The 18,013-nt window shown below is 43.3% G+C and overlaps 2 protein-coding genes and 1 long non-coding RNA gene across 3 annotated transcripts; 2 read left to right on the forward strand and 1 right to left on the reverse strand.

Annotated features, from left to right (window-relative positions):
- Positions 7,293–9,375, forward strand: LOC110432270. The gene is made up of 2 exons (XR_002449687.1): positions 7,293–7,574; positions 8,201–9,375. It is a non-coding gene; the product is annotated as an uncharacterized LOC110432270 (long non-coding RNA).
- On the forward strand, positions 11,182–14,190 carry LOC8084048 (protein FATTY ACID EXPORT 5). The gene is made up of 3 exons (XM_002460741.2): positions 11,182–11,489; positions 11,946–12,033; positions 13,721–14,190. The coding sequence occupies exons 1-3, from the start codon at positions 11,183–11,185 to the stop codon at positions 13,797–13,799; spliced, it is 474 nt and encodes a 157-aa protein (XP_002460786.2). The 5' UTR covers position 11,182; the 3' UTR covers positions 13,800–14,190.
- Positions 14,412–16,416, reverse strand: LOC8080133 (taxadiene 5-alpha hydroxylase). Its single transcript, XM_021454623.1, has 2 exons — positions 15,299–16,416; positions 14,412–15,208 (listed from the first exon to the last, which is right to left on the reverse strand). The coding sequence occupies exons 1-2, from the start codon at positions 16,329–16,331 to the stop codon at positions 14,718–14,720; spliced, it is 1,524 nt and encodes a 507-aa protein (XP_021310298.1). The 5' UTR covers positions 16,332–16,416; the 3' UTR covers positions 14,412–14,717.

Below are 18,013 nucleotides of genomic sequence, written 5' to 3' on the forward strand. Positions count from 1 at the left end.
ATTCTTATTTAACCTACATGTTGTTCTTTTGTTATCAACTTTAAAGAGGAAACAATAATGCTACTAAATGATGTATGTTTGAGGGTAGTCATCCGAGGGCGACCAATTAAAAGATCAATTCATATGTGGTCTTTGTGTTATTGCTTTCTTCAGGTTCGTGCATACAGACAAGCTCTATATACAGTAGCAAGAATGTTTTTCATTAAATTATTACAAAACCTCCTAAAAAGCAGCAACATCATTGTGAATAGTCTGAACTCTATTTTTTATTTAATCTGCATGCTTGTAGTCCCACTAAAATAAGAAATTTGTCTAAAGAGGGAGGGAGAGTTCATGCAAGTGGAGTTTAAGAAACCTGCACGATAGAAGACTCGCATTCAGTGGTCCTACAACTATATGCACCCTAGTGAAAAATGTCAAAGAGCCAATACCTTAGTTTGTGATTTGCCTGAAGCCTGGAACTCTAACATCGATCACCGATCATATCAGGCTATTCAAACAGAACATACACCCCATCTTGACAACAACCCATTTAAGATTTAACATGGTCGGGGATCATGAATCATGGAAAAAAAAATAATAGAAACAAGACATGGACATGTGTAGACCATTGAAAAGAATTCAGCAAGTCATCACTTATATTTATACTGAATATTTTCTTAATGTTTAGGTCTAGGACTATAATGGTATTTCACAAGGGAAAAATGTATTGGATGGGAAACGGTAATATTCCACTTTTCACTGAGGACATTGTCTTGCTTATATTATATGCTCAGTTCGGGAGATGAAGATGTTCATTACATGTGCACAGGCAATAGTAAAAAAAATACTGCTTACATAGTTGGCTATCGCAAAACAGCTATGTCAAAAGCTCTCGCGCGCTAGAATTCGGCCACAGCTCTGAACAACAGTAGGACGCAATCATGTTCAAACATTTGAAATGCATGGTAAATATTAGGATATTATCTTTCTAATAAAGGTGTGCAGAGAATGCAAATATTTAAATATTTTCTAGTGCTGAGTAAAATATTTAGCAGTAGTACTCTTTAGCATTTCAATTTTAAAGAATCAACTGTAAGCAAGCAAGGAACCCAATTCTAAATCCCATACCTCAAGATGCAGAAAGGATTGAGCCTAGGCCTTTCCTCAGTGGAATACCACCTACACTGCATCCAGAAGGGCTTGAATTTGATGTCCAAAAGGAATACCATCAAACACCTACACCTTTCAAAGCTTGTTGCAAGGGACGGATTCTGAATCAAATGATTCTAGGTGAGTACATAAATGGTCCAATATATTAACATCATGTACGACTCATTTCAGAAACTCAAGTAGTTGGTGAAGTAATGACATAAATGGTGGCAAAACTGATGCTTAATAGATAAATAACCATAGAGTGCAAACAATATATACTAAAATTCAACACTAAAAAAAATGCCAATACTTTAGGAAACAAAAGCAAGTACGCTGTTGTTGGCCTATAAAAGATAATTTGGATTTTGGAAAAAAAAAACTAAAAAGAAACTTCTGAATGAAACATGAACTCAGATAACCCATTACTGTAGTATGGGCAGTATAACATTGCCCACGTATTAAATCAAACATTTAGCTATATCAATGGGGATTTGTCACATTGCACATTTCATTCATACACAGAATTGAAATTGTGTATGGCACACTGAAGCATAAAAAATAGATGTAAGATTTCTTTATTCCTCAAAATGTCTAGCATGAAAAGAAATGTTATCTAGAAAAAATGCCAAGATAATAACCTCAAAGCCTAATCAAATAAAGGATATTAGTGAGGTAATCTCTCGTAGCCTCTCCTTCCAGCTGAAATTCTGCCGAACTTTTGCCACCAAATGTCTTGATTGGTAGCATGTAGCCCACATCGGAGAGCTAGCTTCAATAGATTGTGCTCTCAAAGAAGGCCTGCATCAACGAATTGTAGGAGACCGCAACATTACTGAGCATCACATTGGGGAGAAACGCCAGGTTGGAGGGGAGCCGTCCATGCCCCTAGGCCGCACCGCCACTGGGTGGAATGCAGGGGCCGCTGCTGCCGCCTCCATGGAACACAGTCCTCATGGGGCTCGCCACGTGCGTGGCCTTGGGGTGCCCTCCATGCGGGCGAGCAGCTCCGTCGTGGGGCGTCGTAGGCGAGAGCAGCGGGTGATGGCGATGGTGGCGGTGGCAGGCGATGGAGGAGCGAGTGCGACACACGATGGGATCGGGATTTGTAGTGGGGAGCTGCCGAGCTGTGACAAATCAATATCAATAAAAACAAATCAATGGCCGCACCTAGAGGAAGACAAAGAACTTGAAGAAGCTCGACGGCCGCGCGCCCAACGGCGAGGACGACGGCGCGGGCCGCGATTGCGCTCCGGGGACTCGCGTAGGGAGCTGTCGAGCTGTGCAGCGTTGGGAAGCTGGGCGACGGTGACGGCTAGGGCGAGGGCACAGGGGCAGGGGCAGGGGCAGGGGCTACGATTTCTTGGAGCTCTCAGCTGGGCGCGTGGCCAACTGAGAGGGCGACGGCGTGGGCAGCGATTGTGCCCCGTTGCCTCGCGCGGGGAGCTGCGGAGCTGGGCGGCGGCGGCAAGGGCGCAGGGGTCGTGGTTTCTTCGAGGCTTGGAGCTCAGGTCTCAGGTGGATTGGATCTCAGGCCTCAGGTGGACGACGTGGGCGCGTTAACCATGAAAGGGGGGTCGCAACCGAGGGGTGCGGGGGCGGGAGCAAAGATCGCGGGAGGGGGGCGATAACCGCCCGGTGACCTTCGGCTCTTTTTAGTTGTAGAGAAAAGGAACGATCGCTTTCTTTCAACGAACCATCGCTAAAATGAAATTGGGCAGCCTAAAGTGAAGGGGCCGCCTGTATAATAGCCGCAGTTGTGGAAATTCGGAACGTACATAAAACAGTAAAAAGTATACGTGTACGACTAGCTGACACGTTATCTACAGTAGAGATAAAACACAATACGACGGCATCCCTTTTACATGAAGTAGCAAATTAACTTTGCAATTTCAGAATTACCATCTGATATGTGGCTTGCAAATGGATTGAAACTCCCACGAGGCAGCTTACAAAGCTCAACTTTGCTACACTATCACGGAAACTTGCAAAACTAAGGACTTGTTTGGCACAGCTCAACTTCACTAGTAAAGCTGTTTTTTAGAAAATAGCTTCATGAGTGACTTTCTAGATGAAGCTGAGCTGTTTTAGAGAAAGTGTTTGGCAAAATAGCTTCACCAACTACTCCATGCATAGTTGAGAGAGAGAAATGAGGGAGAAGCTGCAATAAGCTACTTTTTTCTAGCTTCATCTAACTTATGTCTTTGTGAGAGGAGGGGAAAAACAGCTTCACTCATGAAGCTGTTTTGGAAATAAGTGTTTGGCAAAAAAAAAAACAGCTCACAACAGCTCATGAAGCTGTTGTGAGCTGTACCAAACAGGCCCTAATACTGTAGTACTTTCGTTTGTATTTAACAATAGACTAACTTGGTTTAAAAAATTTGTCTCACAGATTACAGATAAACTATGCAATTAATTATTTATTTTATCTATATTTACTGCTTCATGCAAGAACTGCAAGATTCAATGTGAAAGGACCTTGATGTCGCCAAGGAGGCCTAGAGGGAGGGTGAATAGGCCTGCAAAAATTTAGCTCAAACTGAAATTAAAACTCAGGGCGGCACTGCCTCCCTTTGAGGGCGGCACCGCCTTCCAGCAACCGTGTGTCCAAATGAGCTCAAACTTGGTGAAGAAGTACTAGAGGTATCCAATGACATGCAAAGTTTCAACTCAAAACTCTATCAGATTAGAGGACGGCACTGTCGGCCTGCGTAGGAGGAACTTAGTACAATTCAAAATCCAACCAAGGAAATTTAGATGAGGTAAATTTCCCAGCTTCCTGCAAGTATGTTAGTCACTGAATAGTAGTTATACGCAGCAGAACAAGTACCACCAAGTAGATTGGCCACAAACCTTACAAGCCCCTCAACAACAATATGAACTTGAAAGAATGTAAAACAAGCACAATATGACACGGTGTTTATCCCGTGGTTCAGCTCGCCACCAAGGCTTGCCTAAGTCCACGTTGTTGAGGTATCCACAAAAGGATTGGCTCGCCACCAAGGCTTGCCTTGCCCTCGTTCTCAAATCAAGAGAATGAACTCTTGAGGTGAGGGGTGATTTCACTAGCTGCAAGAGAGTCTTACAAACTGTCCTGCTGCTCACCACAAGCACGGGAGCTCGCCGGGCGACGCCTAGCCGTCTAGGAGGCTTCACCTCCAAGAGTAACAAATGCACAACGAAGATCGACGAAGCCCAGCAAGTGCTCAAGGTTAGGATTGCTCTAATCTGCTCTCAAGCTCTTAGTCACACAGCCCCAACACTAAATTATGCACTAAGCACAATACTCTCACAAAGAGGGAGTTGGGGAGAGGCTTTGCAAAGATTGGGAAGGTCTGGAGCATCAGCAGCACGACCAGAAGCAGTGGGATGGGTATATATACTCATCCCACTTAAACTAGCCGTTAGGATTCGAAAACTAGCCGTTGTGACTGTACAATCATGGGCGGCAGTGCCGCCCTTGTAAAAACAGCACAGGTCACCTTACAGAAAAAACCATAACTTTTTACTCCGAACTCCGTTTGCAGTGATCTTGGACTTTTCGAAAAGCTTGTTTCAAGGGCTATCCAACCCTGCAGAGAACAAGCTCCAAGATCAACTTGTGCAGGTGCAGTGCTAAGTGTTTTCTCTCATGTAAGCACTTGGGTTCGATTAGTTTGAGCACTTGAGACTTGTCTATCATTCGTATTGCATCCCCCTTTATAGTACGGCATACCTATACTTAAGAACAAAAGAATATAACTAATTTGATCACTTGAGTCTTCAATGTCTTCATATGCCATTTCTTCTCAATATTACTCTATAAAGGGTTGCAATTAACTTTGTCTCCTTTTCTTGAGCAAAGACACCTTGAGCACGTGACTTGACCCATTTCAACACATATGAGTTCACCTCCATGGCTTCAAGTCACTTCTACTAAAGATTTGATCCTCAACACAATATGACTCCTCATAGCTTGATTAGTTCCTCGACTCAATGCAAGTACTCTCTTCTTCACCTTAGCCATGGTACCTCGGTCCTTAAGCCGTCACTTATCCCTTCACCTCCGCTTAGTCCCTCGAAGCCCTTTCCTTGCTATCTTCACCTTATCAAGCCATACTCAAGTCATATCACATTAAGTATCCATTGAATAATCATTTCTTCAATATTGTGATCCTTGCTTGAATATCTTCTAGATATAAATATTGAGATCAATCAAGCTTCAGTTTGACTCACATAGAGACATATATGGATCAGCATCAATATGGTCAAGCCAATTCACAGTTCCTTATATCCTCTCTATTTTGGCTTGACACTCAATACTCACTTCAATCTTGATCTTCATACTTCTAGCTTGATCAAACCTAGTTCACTATCAAGCTCTTCTTGTTCATGAAAAGCAAGTCATTGTAGAGACCAATCCAAGAACATCAACTCATGTCTCTTTTGCCATTTGTCAAATATGCTTGCTTTCTCATGATGTTATGATATCCCACAGCATATAACCCATTCCATAGATCTTATTTGCATTGTTGTCTTTTGCTTGACCTAGATTGTTTCCATAATCCTTTAATACAACAGTATACAATTTGGCCTTCATTTCAACACTATGTGGCATATCATCAAGTTTGCCTGCTTGTTGAGCCTTGAACATACTTGTTAATACACAATCCACAAGTATGTGCAATAGACTCAATATCCTGTTCAACACTTAGCAAACTTATTAGACCTTTAATCATGTTGTCATTCAATTCACCAAAACCCACAAAGGGCTAGATGCACTTTCACAATGTGACGGAAAATCTGAAAAAATTTGCAAAATATTTTGGAACTAAACAAGACCTCTGTAAATCATCACAATCAACACTGTAAACCGTATGGCAATGCCAAGCAGACGAAACTAGTTCACCCCTTGATGCCGCTGTCCTGTAAAATGTGTTTAGAGGATATCATTTTTTTTACATCCGTAGGCAACTTCTATAGTACAAATAGGACCCTGACAACACTTTCTATTTGCTTTGAAACATCTAAATAGTACTACGAAAAAAAGTTCTTTGGTACAAAGTGAACTTCTGGAACCGAAGTACTAAATGTATTAGCCTATTAGTGATTTTTTTGTGAAATAGTCACATGATTTAGCATTAAATAGATTATTTAGGGCATGAAAAGTCTAGAGAGAACAACTGTTATAAAGAACAGAACTACTCTCAAATTATAAGACGTTTGACTTTTTTGACTTCAAATTTGTCCACTTGTCTTATTCAAAAAAATTATGCAAACATAGTCAAATTTAAGTCATTCTCGAAGAACTTTTATTAATAAATCAAACCACGACAAAAGAAGTGATATTTTGCATAAATTTTTGAATAAAACGAGTGATCAAACTTAATGTCAAAAAGTCAAACGTCTAGTTTAGAATGTATTAAGTACATTGCACCATATATTATTGCCGATTTGTGAACTGTACAGTTGCGTGATTACCTTAAAAGGTAGAGTATGTTAACTTTACATATCTTAGGTAATAATAGCTTAACATTGACTACATTTCTATGGTCATCCGCAATGGTTATCAAATAGCTAGCTAGGAGGAATTTTATTGGCTCTCAATAGCACTTTACAAATAGCTAGCGAGATGATGTATAAAATTAATAAAAAAGTAGCACTCTCATTGGCTATCGATGAGAGAGATCAAATAGCTAGCGACTTCCTAATAGCTAGCGGCTCATAAATAGCTAATCTAGCACAATCTTCTAAAAATAACTCTCTCACAATACTCTCCACAATAGCTAGTGACTTTCTAATAGCTAGCGACTTCTTAAGCTAGCTATTTGCAAATTGCTATTGAGAGCCAATAACATTCTTCCTAGGATCAAATAGATAACGATTTAAACACCATTGCGGACGCCCTATATGAGGTCAGTCATGTATTCCCTTCATCCTAAAACAAAAGATATTTTTAGTTGATTAAACCCAGCGATTTTATAGAAAAGAACAATAATAATATTTATGTACACTATGAAATGAAGTTTATTAGATTCATTTTTTTAGATATATTACCAACTGTATTTTCATATAGTTTACGGGCCTTCAGCCTTTTCGACTGTTTGGGCTGCAGCTGTGCAGTCCAGCTGCTAAGGCTGCGGCCCAAGCATCCGAGCGCAGCCCATCGGCTGCAGCTCTTATCCGGTTGCATTGCAGAGCGCTCTGCATTGCATGCCGGCGATGCCGCGAGCGAGTCCAGTAGTCTAGGGTTTGGAGACGGCCGTCATCCCTCGCTTAGCGCCGCTATTCGTTCGACACGGAGGCGACTAGACGAGCACCGCCTGTAGCCGCAGCCGCAGGGCGGCGCTTCATATAGAATAGCTGGTCAGGCTGTATCTATCCCCACGGGAGCAATAGCAAGGTTGGCGAATCTGCGGGGCCCTCGCTTGCCGATTCGGCCGGGGACGCAAGAAACTCCGATGGTAACTGCCGTACTTGTATTCTAGGATTTTTTTCTCCCGATTTCCATGTGGTGGCACGCATTTTCTCGATGATTTTTAGGGCCTGGATATTGGATCTATGAGTTTTTAGTAGAAATGCGTAATCCCTTTAAATAGGTCGTGGTTTCTGTTTCATTCCGACTTGACGAGTTTATTGACTTATTTTTCATGGGGGCTATTGTAATCTGCCAGCCTGATGATTAGCATTGTTTGCACAAAGAACGGAGATCTTAATGCGTTTCCCGTCGAAGCCTGCTTGGCCGCCGTGGTGGATCATCGCCCTGTTCGCTTGAACTTATCTGCACTACTCCCTGTAGTTTTCTCTCTCAGAGGGAAACTACAACCACAGTATATATATATCCTCTGCTCTTCGTCCACCATTTAGCTGGCCGAGCAGGCTCCGGGAAATGCGTCTGTAGATGCAGAAGTTATGAAGGCTATCCCAGATTGGAAGAATGCCCCGCCTATATTCAATTTGACTTGTTTAATGAGTTCTTTGCTACTATCAGAAAAGCTGTTCCTGTTATAAAGTACTGCAATGCAGTTGGTCAGCATCATGTTAATTATTTCTCTTTAGCTTGTCTGATATTTGAGTTACAACCATGCAGATTTTTACCCTACAGGCAAAATTGGCAGATGATGAGAAGTAAAGACAATTGCATCTGATGTGCTCCTAGTTCATGGGGGCACAATGGCATGATGACTTTGTCTAGGGGAATCTCTGATGCTAATGTGAATTTTCTTATATACTCCGCCTGGTCCAAATTGTAAGATGTTTTGGCTTTTATAGATATATTTGAGAACATGCAGTGTTTTACCCTATGAGCAAAATTGGCAGATGATGAAAAGCAAAGACAATTGCATCTGCAGTGCTCCTGGTTCATGGAGGCACAATGGCATGATGACTATGTCTAGGGGAATCTCTGATGCTAACATGAATTTTCTTATATACTCCGTCCGCTCCAAACTGTAAGACACTTTGGATGTTTTAGATATATTACTTTTGCTATGTATCTAGACATTGTATATCTAAGTGCATAGCTAAAGCTATGTATCTAGAAAAGCCAAAACATCTTACAATTTGTAATGGAGGGAGTAACTTACAAGCTGGATAGGGTGATGTGTGTAGAACATGCTAGTGATAGGTATCTTTTGAATCAGAGTAATGCATTGCAAATTTTTTGGTCATAAAAGTTTCCTGGCATCTCATCTGTGACTGTGAGAGAAGCCATTTTATTTAAGTTTGTGTATTGCGGGGTTATCATGATCTGGCTGAGTTTTCTGGCATCTCATCTGTGACTGAGAGAAGCCATTTTGTTTAAGATTGTGTAATACGGGGTTATCATGATCTGGCTGCCTGCACTACAAGCTTTATCTAAATGCCATACATTGGAGCTTTCTTGTCTGCTGTGTTGGATTATATTTTATCTCTCAGTTCTCAAATGCTCCTGATTAACAAAGATACCATCTTGGATACTTTTTATGTATATGACCCTCAGATTTCTCTTTGAGGTGGATCTTATGCAGATATGATTTAGGGAGAGATGGAGTCTGCCAATGGGATCATACATTAGCTTGTGTGTCATTAAAGAGGGGAGCCCGCCTAACTACATAGACAGAAGTAGTAAGAACCATAAAAAAAAAGGCAAGTCACCAAGCCATATTGTATCAGCGATAATTTGTAAGGATTAAGATCATATTCTCATTCTGGATGTTGCCAGACCACATTTTTATTTTTATCTCTTTGTTAAATTTGAGACCAAAAGATGGTGTATGCGTTTAAGTTTGACTGTAGCCTATTCAGAGTTCCCTTCTCTATTGAAGAAATATGTTCCTTTTGCATGCCCTATCTTATATTAGCATGAAATCATTGGCCTACAAGGGACGCATGAAAAAGAAACTATTAAAAACAAGCACCGGAAAGCATAGACTGAGATGATAAGGCAATGCAAAAGTACAATTGATAAAATAATTCACTATATGAGCAATCGCGCCCTATTGCATTCCAAATTGAATTTTTAGTTCTAATTAAGCACCAGTGGAATTTGTACTTTGTAAATTAACTATACATAATGGTTGAAATTGATATGAGCCGTGCATAATTTTAGCATTCAATTTGCGTATCATATTAGAATTTCAGTACTAAATAGAAAGTGAAATACTACCTGTCATATTTTATCTGGCATATTAAGACTCAAACTTTAAAAACTTTGACTAATATAATTAGGCTAATAATTCTTAACTACTATAATACAAACTTTATATGACTAGATTTGTAAGGAATAATACTATCCAATGATTATAAAAACATAAATAATATAATACAAAGCAAATGAATTGTCAAAGTGTAATATAGGTGACCATGTCATTCTAACCTACGCCAGATAAAATGGAATGGAGAGAGTAAGTTTTAAATCAAAATGTCTATTTTTTTGTTTTATTTTGTTACTAAATTATAGTATGATAATGTGGTAAGTGTGATTTGCTTGAAGATATGGAGCTTATAAGTTGCATCTTACCTCATATTGGAAGATAGGCACCCATTAATTTTCACCAAATAGTTGACGATGGGTCATATGGATGTACACATTGGTCAAATAGCCACATCATTTTTATTACTGTAGCCAAGGCAATGATGTAAACGTTTGCAACATTCTGAGTGTGTAAATTGGCCATGGCTACATTAATGAGTGTTAAAAATGATCCTAAATATTGATGCCCTAGCAATGGCAACAAATTTCCGTTGTATGATCCTTGAGTTGAGCACTAAGACAGTAACCAGTTCAAGTAGTAGACCATTTTGGGTTATCGAGTGGAGCGTATTGATCATAAACATGTCTCTTCTTTACGCATATACAGAATATTCTGAGATGCTAGGATTATTTTTTAAGAAAGTGAAAATTGAGTCATTGTGCTGAAATGCTGAAAGGATACCATACCAGATAAAAAAGTACAGGGTTTCTACGTATTTTGCCGCTTTGGTTGACCTGTAGCAATAATTTAAAGTTACTGTTTTCATGAGGTGTATTGTATGGTAGGCTGGATGCAATACCAAAAAAAAAAAGTAACTGGAAAATAACTTATCCCAAAAAGATATGACAGAAATTTTCACTGATCGCCATGAAGGTCTTTCTCTCTTCTGCAATCAACTCATGTGGTGGAGGCTGATGTTAACGTAATGCAATATTTGAAGCATTTTCTAAGAGGAATTTCAACAAACAGTAGGAGGGTGAGTGTACTATGTTTGTAAAGAAGGCCAATGTATTTAAGACACATGGTTGATGCCTCTTTCTATTGATGCATTAGAGATTTGCATCCATCAGACCTCTACTTGTCGATCTGATTATTGCTAAAATTTTAAAGAAACAAAGCTAAAATGCACTCGCATCTTACTTGCAGTGGCTTGTAGCTTGTACTTCTACTAGTTTTTTTTTTGAGGAACTTATACTTCTACTAGGTAGTTTGCATAATTGCATATGATATGACGTTTAGATCGACCTTCAATGGCCAGGCCCATCAAGTGCGAAGGCCCAGGACTTGGAGCCAGCCCAAGTAGACAGGTTTTCCTCGGCTTCTCGCTGCCACGTGCCATGGGCCCACCGGCAAGTCCACTCCGCCGTCAGCCACCGGAAGAAAGCGCCCAACCGAGAGCACCAGGGAAAGGAGAGTGCGGCGGCCTAGGCATCGGCATGGAGGACGACTACGTCACGATCCCCTACGGCCTGCTGCTCCTAGCCGGTGGCGTCGCCGGCTACGTCAAGCGCGGCAGCGCCGCTTCTCTGGCTGCTGGGGGCGGATTCGGCGCCGCGCTCCTCCTCGCCGGCGCGCTCAGCGCCTGGGCCTTCGCGCGTGGCGCTGGTGGTGCTGCCGCCATCTTCGCCACCGTCCTCCAGATCGGTCCGTTGCCTACCGCCGCTCTTTTTCCTCACCCTCTCTCTTAGCTTGCTTGCCTTCTCTCAGTACCGCTCGACCGCTCCTGAATCGTAATTGTTTGGGTTGACCGATGCAGTCACTGCAACTGCAGTTGCGGGGATCCCATTCCTCATACTAGTACTGATTATTAGACCAAAAACCCTATTATTGAATTGGTTGACTACTCCAGTAACTTGGTATGCAGTATGCTCAGTTCCCAACTGTTGCTTCACTAGTGTATGCCAGCATTTAGAGGGAAATATGATTATATGTATATTTGTATGGTAAGTTCGATCCATTTCCATGATTTGGTCACTAACATTGATTGGAAGAACTGCTCATTTGTGATTTACTATTTAGTTCTATGATGTGTCGAAGCTCTAGGGTCTTAGGCTTGGTATTCATCAGTTAGTATATCTTCTAACCTTGTTTTTTTAACAGTTTGTGCTGTGCTATTGACTGTTGTCATGGGAATAAGATACGTCAAAACACGAAAGATAATGCCTGCTGGAATTATTGCTGCTATCAGGTTTGCTCAAACCTCCCTTCTTCATAAGGGCATGAGTTTGTTGTCCAAGTTATTGTATATATGTATTCAATCTCCTTATGGTACACAATTTGGTCCTACACGTTATGCCAGTAAGTTAATTTGGTTTGATTATGTGGTGCATTTTTTTTTGTTCTGTTGAAGCTAAACTTATGTGCCTCACTGCATAACAAGGCTAACCCTCAGTAGAGAGGGAGTTTCAACCTGGTGTTTGATATAGATATATGAAGATGCTAACTTGTTCGACAAGTTTCATTTCCATATTGAATTTTCATTGCAAACAGTTTATATTGTTCATACTAGGGTCCGAGTAAGATTTTCAGAGATATATAGTATGGAAATGGATCGGCCTGAACCTGGCCTTGGACCAGGCCCCGTGACCTCAATTCCAATTTGAAAGGCCACGGAGCGGCCCAGTTCAGCTAAAGGCTTTGGTCTCACTGCCCCAATGGGTATTATGGGTCGACCCAAGGCTACTATGTTGTTGGTTTACAGTATCTTTTGCAATAATATTTCGGACTACAAAACTCAGTGATGATTAATTGTTTGCTTCAATTTTTACTCCATGTTAAAAATGGTTAACATTAAGCAAGGAGATTGAACTATATAAGTATTCAACAATCCAAAGAATAAGATGTGCATTTCACTCCGATTTGCTTAAGTAAACCTGTACAAACAGATAATGGAGCAAGTGTTAATCATGATTCAGCAATAATAAACTGGAAATAGTCTCCACTGGAATCTAGGGATCATAACAAGTCAATGAAAAGATGGAACACAGGCACCAAGCACCAAAGTAATCAGCATATATCATAATCTGAGCATAAACAAATTGTGTATTGCAGCAAGTTATACTAGTTAGTTTCAGTTTTTATCTTGCATATCTTTTGAGGTCAGGCTATATACTGATTGTCTGAACCTACTGAAAAGCACTGACCATTTCTCAGTCTGTAGAAAATTCCAACTATTACTGCTTTGACAGCTACACTACCAATGGCATGGAAATTGCTACATCTATATAGTTGTCACAGCATGGGGATGAATATTGGTGTGGGTGTAGATTGTACATGTGTGGTGAGTAGCTGAGCGCTTGAACTTGGCAACTGTGTTTTAACTTCTTGGTTGCCTAACTCACAGGTTATCAAGCTGCATATATAGTCTTCCTCTCCTCTGTGTCAACTAAGTTATTACTCTCATAAACTAAGTTACTATGACTCCAACAAAGCCTAAACAAACTCTATCTTTAGCCACTTGAACTGGATGTGTATGCTGGCCTCCGGTCCTGATACGTTCTATGTCGACGTCTCTTGTGTGTCTGGTCAAGCATGACCATAGCTTTGCATTGTTATATCTCTATCTATGATTTGTGAGCTCCTTATTATTGTCTTTTTCAAGTACAATAGCATAGCTACAATCATGCAAAATACCCAAATGATCTGAACAAAATGAGTTATTTTGTTCCTGAACTTCAATTCTTGTCCACTGTGCATGGAGCACCGAACATGGCTCCAAAGTTTGGCTAAACATTCTACTTGCATTATGCCTTCACTCTTTAGTTATTGCAAATTAGCAATCCGGTAACCTTCACTATGTCACTCTTTAATCATACGCTTGTGTCTTGACAGCAGACCTCATTATGACATCATTTCCTTCTGTCATTTATTTGCAGTGCACTCGTATTGATATTTTACGTGTACAAGATATCTACTGGTGGCAACAAGGTTTATATCCCGGTGGCTGCCGAGTGAGGCTGGGTCGTGTGGTGAAATATGCTGTTTCTATGGCTGCTCATGGTGTTTGGTTCACTTCTCTGGTAACGCAGATAGTTTGGGAAATGGATCACGGAGGGACTGGCATCAGTGATCACGGAGGGACTTTGGTTGGGGCACGGTAATGTTATTGAGAACAAGTTCCCGTAGATGTGCTGCACCAGCGGCGTCCTGTAATAACGCTTTAACGCTCGGGAAGGGGTGGAATCAAGCGTGAGTAGTCCTGTATCAATTTAAGCGCTACCTGATAATGGTCTGACGTTAACCAAACATTAGTATCTCGTTTTCTATTCCCCGTTGCAATCAGATGTTACATTTTTGGGCAACCAAACACCATGTGTGAAGAGAACAAAATCATCTGTGTTATCAATTGTAATTTAGGCCTTATTTAATTCCTCCCTCAAAAGTTTACACTTTAGGGGGTGTTTGGTTAGAGTTGTTAAAGTTTAACGAGTATTGTAGCATTTTCGTTTTATTTAACAATTAGTGCCCATTCATAAACTAATTAGGCTTAAAAGATTCGTCTTGTAAATTACTTTCTAGCTATGTTTTTAGTTTCGTAAATAGTCTACATTTAGTACTACTTGCATGTGTCCAAATATCGTAACCAAATAGATCCTTATGCTGAATATTTAGACATATGCATGTGCATGAATAAATCATCTCAGCTGCCATGATGTGCCCGTCAATTATTGCAACATGGACTCCTGTGCTTTTGAAGCAGCTGCAGTGGTTGCTGCTGCTTATTTTCAGTAGATGTAGGGAGGCGCTACTGTTATGCTGATCTAGTGCGACCCTGGTCCCTGGGCAAATGATTTGCATTATCATATAGATTGCCTTTCTAGTGTAACACTGTTATGCGGGTCTGCTGCCTAAGTTGTCTTGCGAGAGTTACGATCACGGCGATCCCTTCTGCTCGAGCTCTATGGGCAGGCCGTGCAGCGGCGACGGCATGGGGTCCCTGGCAAAGGTGTCGTTCTTGCTGCAGAGCTTCCACCTAAATCCCCTGACGAGGTAATGCATCGTCACCAGCGTCTCGATCCTGGCGAACTCCATGCCGACGCAGATCCTCGGACCCCCGCCGAACGCGACGAACGAGCACGGTGGCGCCGACTGGTTCTCGAACCGAGACGGGTCGAACTTGGCCGGCTCGTGGAAGATGCCCGTGTCCATGTGCGTCACGCTCGCCGCCCAGAACACCTGCCATCCTTTTGGGATGAGGTAGCCGTCGAACTCGACGTCCTGTGTCGCTCGCCGGAAGTTGCCGAAGATGGGGGGCACCAGGCGAAGGGTCTCCAGCGCGACGCGCCACGTGTACTTCATCTTCGCCAGGTCCTCCCAGTCCAGGGCCTCGCCGTCGCCCTTGCTCTTTGCGATCTCCTCGTGCTCTGCGTCGCGAGCCATGGCGGCGGTCAGCAAATAACGAAGACGACGTCGGAACACGGTGCGTTCAAGTTGGGTAAGGTAATAATTCTCACCTTGGACCATGGCGGCGAGGGTGTCCGGGTCGTTGGCGAGGTGGCGGACCATGAAGGTCATGAGGATGGACGACGTGTCGTGGCCGGCGATGAGGGCCACCATGGAGTTGTCCACGATCTCCTTGTCGCTCAGCAGCGGCGCGCCGGTGTGGTCGGTCAGACTGAGCAGGCACGCGATGAGGTCGCTGCTCCGGGAGGCCTCGCCGCTGTGCAGCTTGGCCCTGGTCTCCCGCGCGATCCCGGCGATGAGCCGGCGAGCTCTGGCGCTGGCCCTGAGGCTCCGGCTGAACGCCGTGAACGGCAGGTTCACCGGGACGGCCCACATGCCATCCATGACGCCCGCGAAGTCGGCGGCGAGCGCGTCCTGGAGCGGGCTCCGCTCCAGGCCGAAGAGCAGCAGGGAGATGATGTCGAACGTGAGCCTCTTCATGAGCGGCATCACCGTGACGGCGCGCTGGCCGGCCCAGCGCTCGTCGAGGTGGCGCCGCACCTCGCCGTCGATCTTGCCCACGTACAGCCTCAGCATGTCCGGCTTGAGGAACTCGGCCAGCGCGCCGCGGACCCGCTTGTGGTCGGCGCCCATCAGGTCCAGGATGCTCTCGTCCCCGAGGATCCTCTGCACTGACCGGGGCTGCTGCAGCGCCAGGGCGCTGCTGAAGAAGATGAACTTGTTGGCGGCGGGCCCCGTGAGGAGCACCGTCGGCGCGCCGAACAGCGACAGCTTGGACACCGGGCCGTACCGGTGGATCCGGTCCTGGATCCACCGCTCGGCGGTGTTGGCGCGCATGGCGCGGAGAAGGCTCAGGCTCTGGCCGATCACCGGCAGGCCCAGCGAGCCCGGGGGTAGTAGCTTGGCCGCGGCCGGCCGCCGTGGCTTGTTTGGCCTCGTTAGGAGATGGAGGAGGACGGGCAAGGCGACGGCGATGAGCGCTAGGACAAGAGAGGAGGAATCCATTGGATAAGAAAGAGTTGGGGAGGATGGACGGTGCTCGTCCCAGGAGGTGATGTGATATACATAGGCGTCGCGTCGCATCACTCGAGTATGCAGTGCAGGACGAGCAGGCTGTGTTCTGTTTGTTTATGTTGTTTTATACGTCTGTATGTACATGTATGGGGTTTCTCTTCGAATTTTTGTGAAATGTTGTTCCCGGAGAGGATCGCATGCGCAGATGCCGCGGGGGCATAAAGACAAAATTATAAGATAATGCTAGGGTCACGATCAACTCATCTGTCTACTGCACGTTGAGCAGAACATTTCCCTACTCGACATACATAGACGGAGCGAGCTAGATGGACAGTGGTTCATGGACCACCTAAAAATTTAGATCAATGTTAAACTATAGTATATAAACTCTTCAAAATCATAAAAATTATATATAAATCACTCTATAATTTGGTTTTACATCTAAAATAGATCACCCCTTGCTCTAGATCCTAACTACGCCACTGCCACTCAGCCGACCGTTACTGCTGCCTCTACCATGCCGCCCACCGTGGCTGCAATGGGCCGTCCGCCCGCCCCAGTCTGCCTCGTTGCCGCGGAAATCCCCTGTCGCGTCCCTCGTCGCACCACAGTTAGCCTCGCTTTTTCGACGGTGGCGATCTCCATGCCACAATCACTCGGCGTCATCAGGAGAAGGTCTTATGTTTGGAAGTGTCTCAGTTGCTTCGGACATATGTTGCAAGTGTTTTATCTGAATGTTTGAAAGTTATGCGTGCACGAAACAGCATGGGGTCCACGTGGTAGGGTGCAAAAACAGGCGGTGTAGGCTCTTTGGGTGTGCGGCGCGGCCTCTCTCCTATTATCACAAGTCAGGTCCGGACGTGGAAGTCCATCCAAATGACCCGACACTAGTCTCCCCGCAAAATATATACAGGGTTTTTGGTTCATGGAATGAGGTAGATCAAATATTTCATATATTTTGATAGGTTCTTGGGATGATTTAATATGTATTCGCCTTGTGCCACGACTCAGAAATTATGATTTACACCAAATTAGAGGACTTTATAAGACTCCAAATTACTTGAACATGGTTACTATTTCGAAGGGATGTTTGATTAGCAAGGGCAATTTATTAGTCAATGCTAAGATTTAGCTCCAATTAGCCTCGCTAGTTTGTTAACAAATAGTTTGAGGTTTGGCTAATAATTAATCTACCTATTAGTCTCCTATTTGGATGGGTTAAGGCTAATTTTTAGTTGGCTAACGATTTGCCTTTAGTATCTGATCGAGAGTTTTCTTCTCCATCCCTATCCCATGTCGTTATTACATTGTTGATTCGGTATCCATTGAGGTCAATCTCTTTCACATTTTCATTCCATTTCAGCATTTCGTCAGTGTCGTATCGGGTGGAGGTAGGACCACGGGGGGCAGTGTGCAAGCGCTGGTGCTGGACTGCTGGGAAGCGGAGCACACATCACGCGCGCAAACGTTTGTCCAATTCGGGAGAGAATGTTCTGACTCAATGGGGAGACGTTTCAGTCGCATCACCTCGTTTGTGGCTTATTTTGGAACCTAGTTGTTACTGGAGGTGATGAATGATTAGTTTGGGTCATTGTCTTGTCTGATGCTAGTCAGAATTAGTTTGGCTTCAATGTATATGCACTTTTTCTGAAACCAGTCTGAAACTTGTGCTTTTGAGCTAGTATGCTTTGTATTTTGAATAGGCTCTGTCAATGGGTATTTCTGAGTTTAAGTATATTTCACATTTTGAA

Source organism: Sorghum bicolor, chromosome 2 (assembly GCF_000003195.3).
Source record: "Sorghum bicolor cultivar BTx623 chromosome 2, Sorghum_bicolor_NCBIv3, whole genome shotgun sequence".
Taxonomy (NCBI): domain Eukaryota; kingdom Viridiplantae; phylum Streptophyta; class Magnoliopsida; order Poales; family Poaceae; genus Sorghum; species Sorghum bicolor.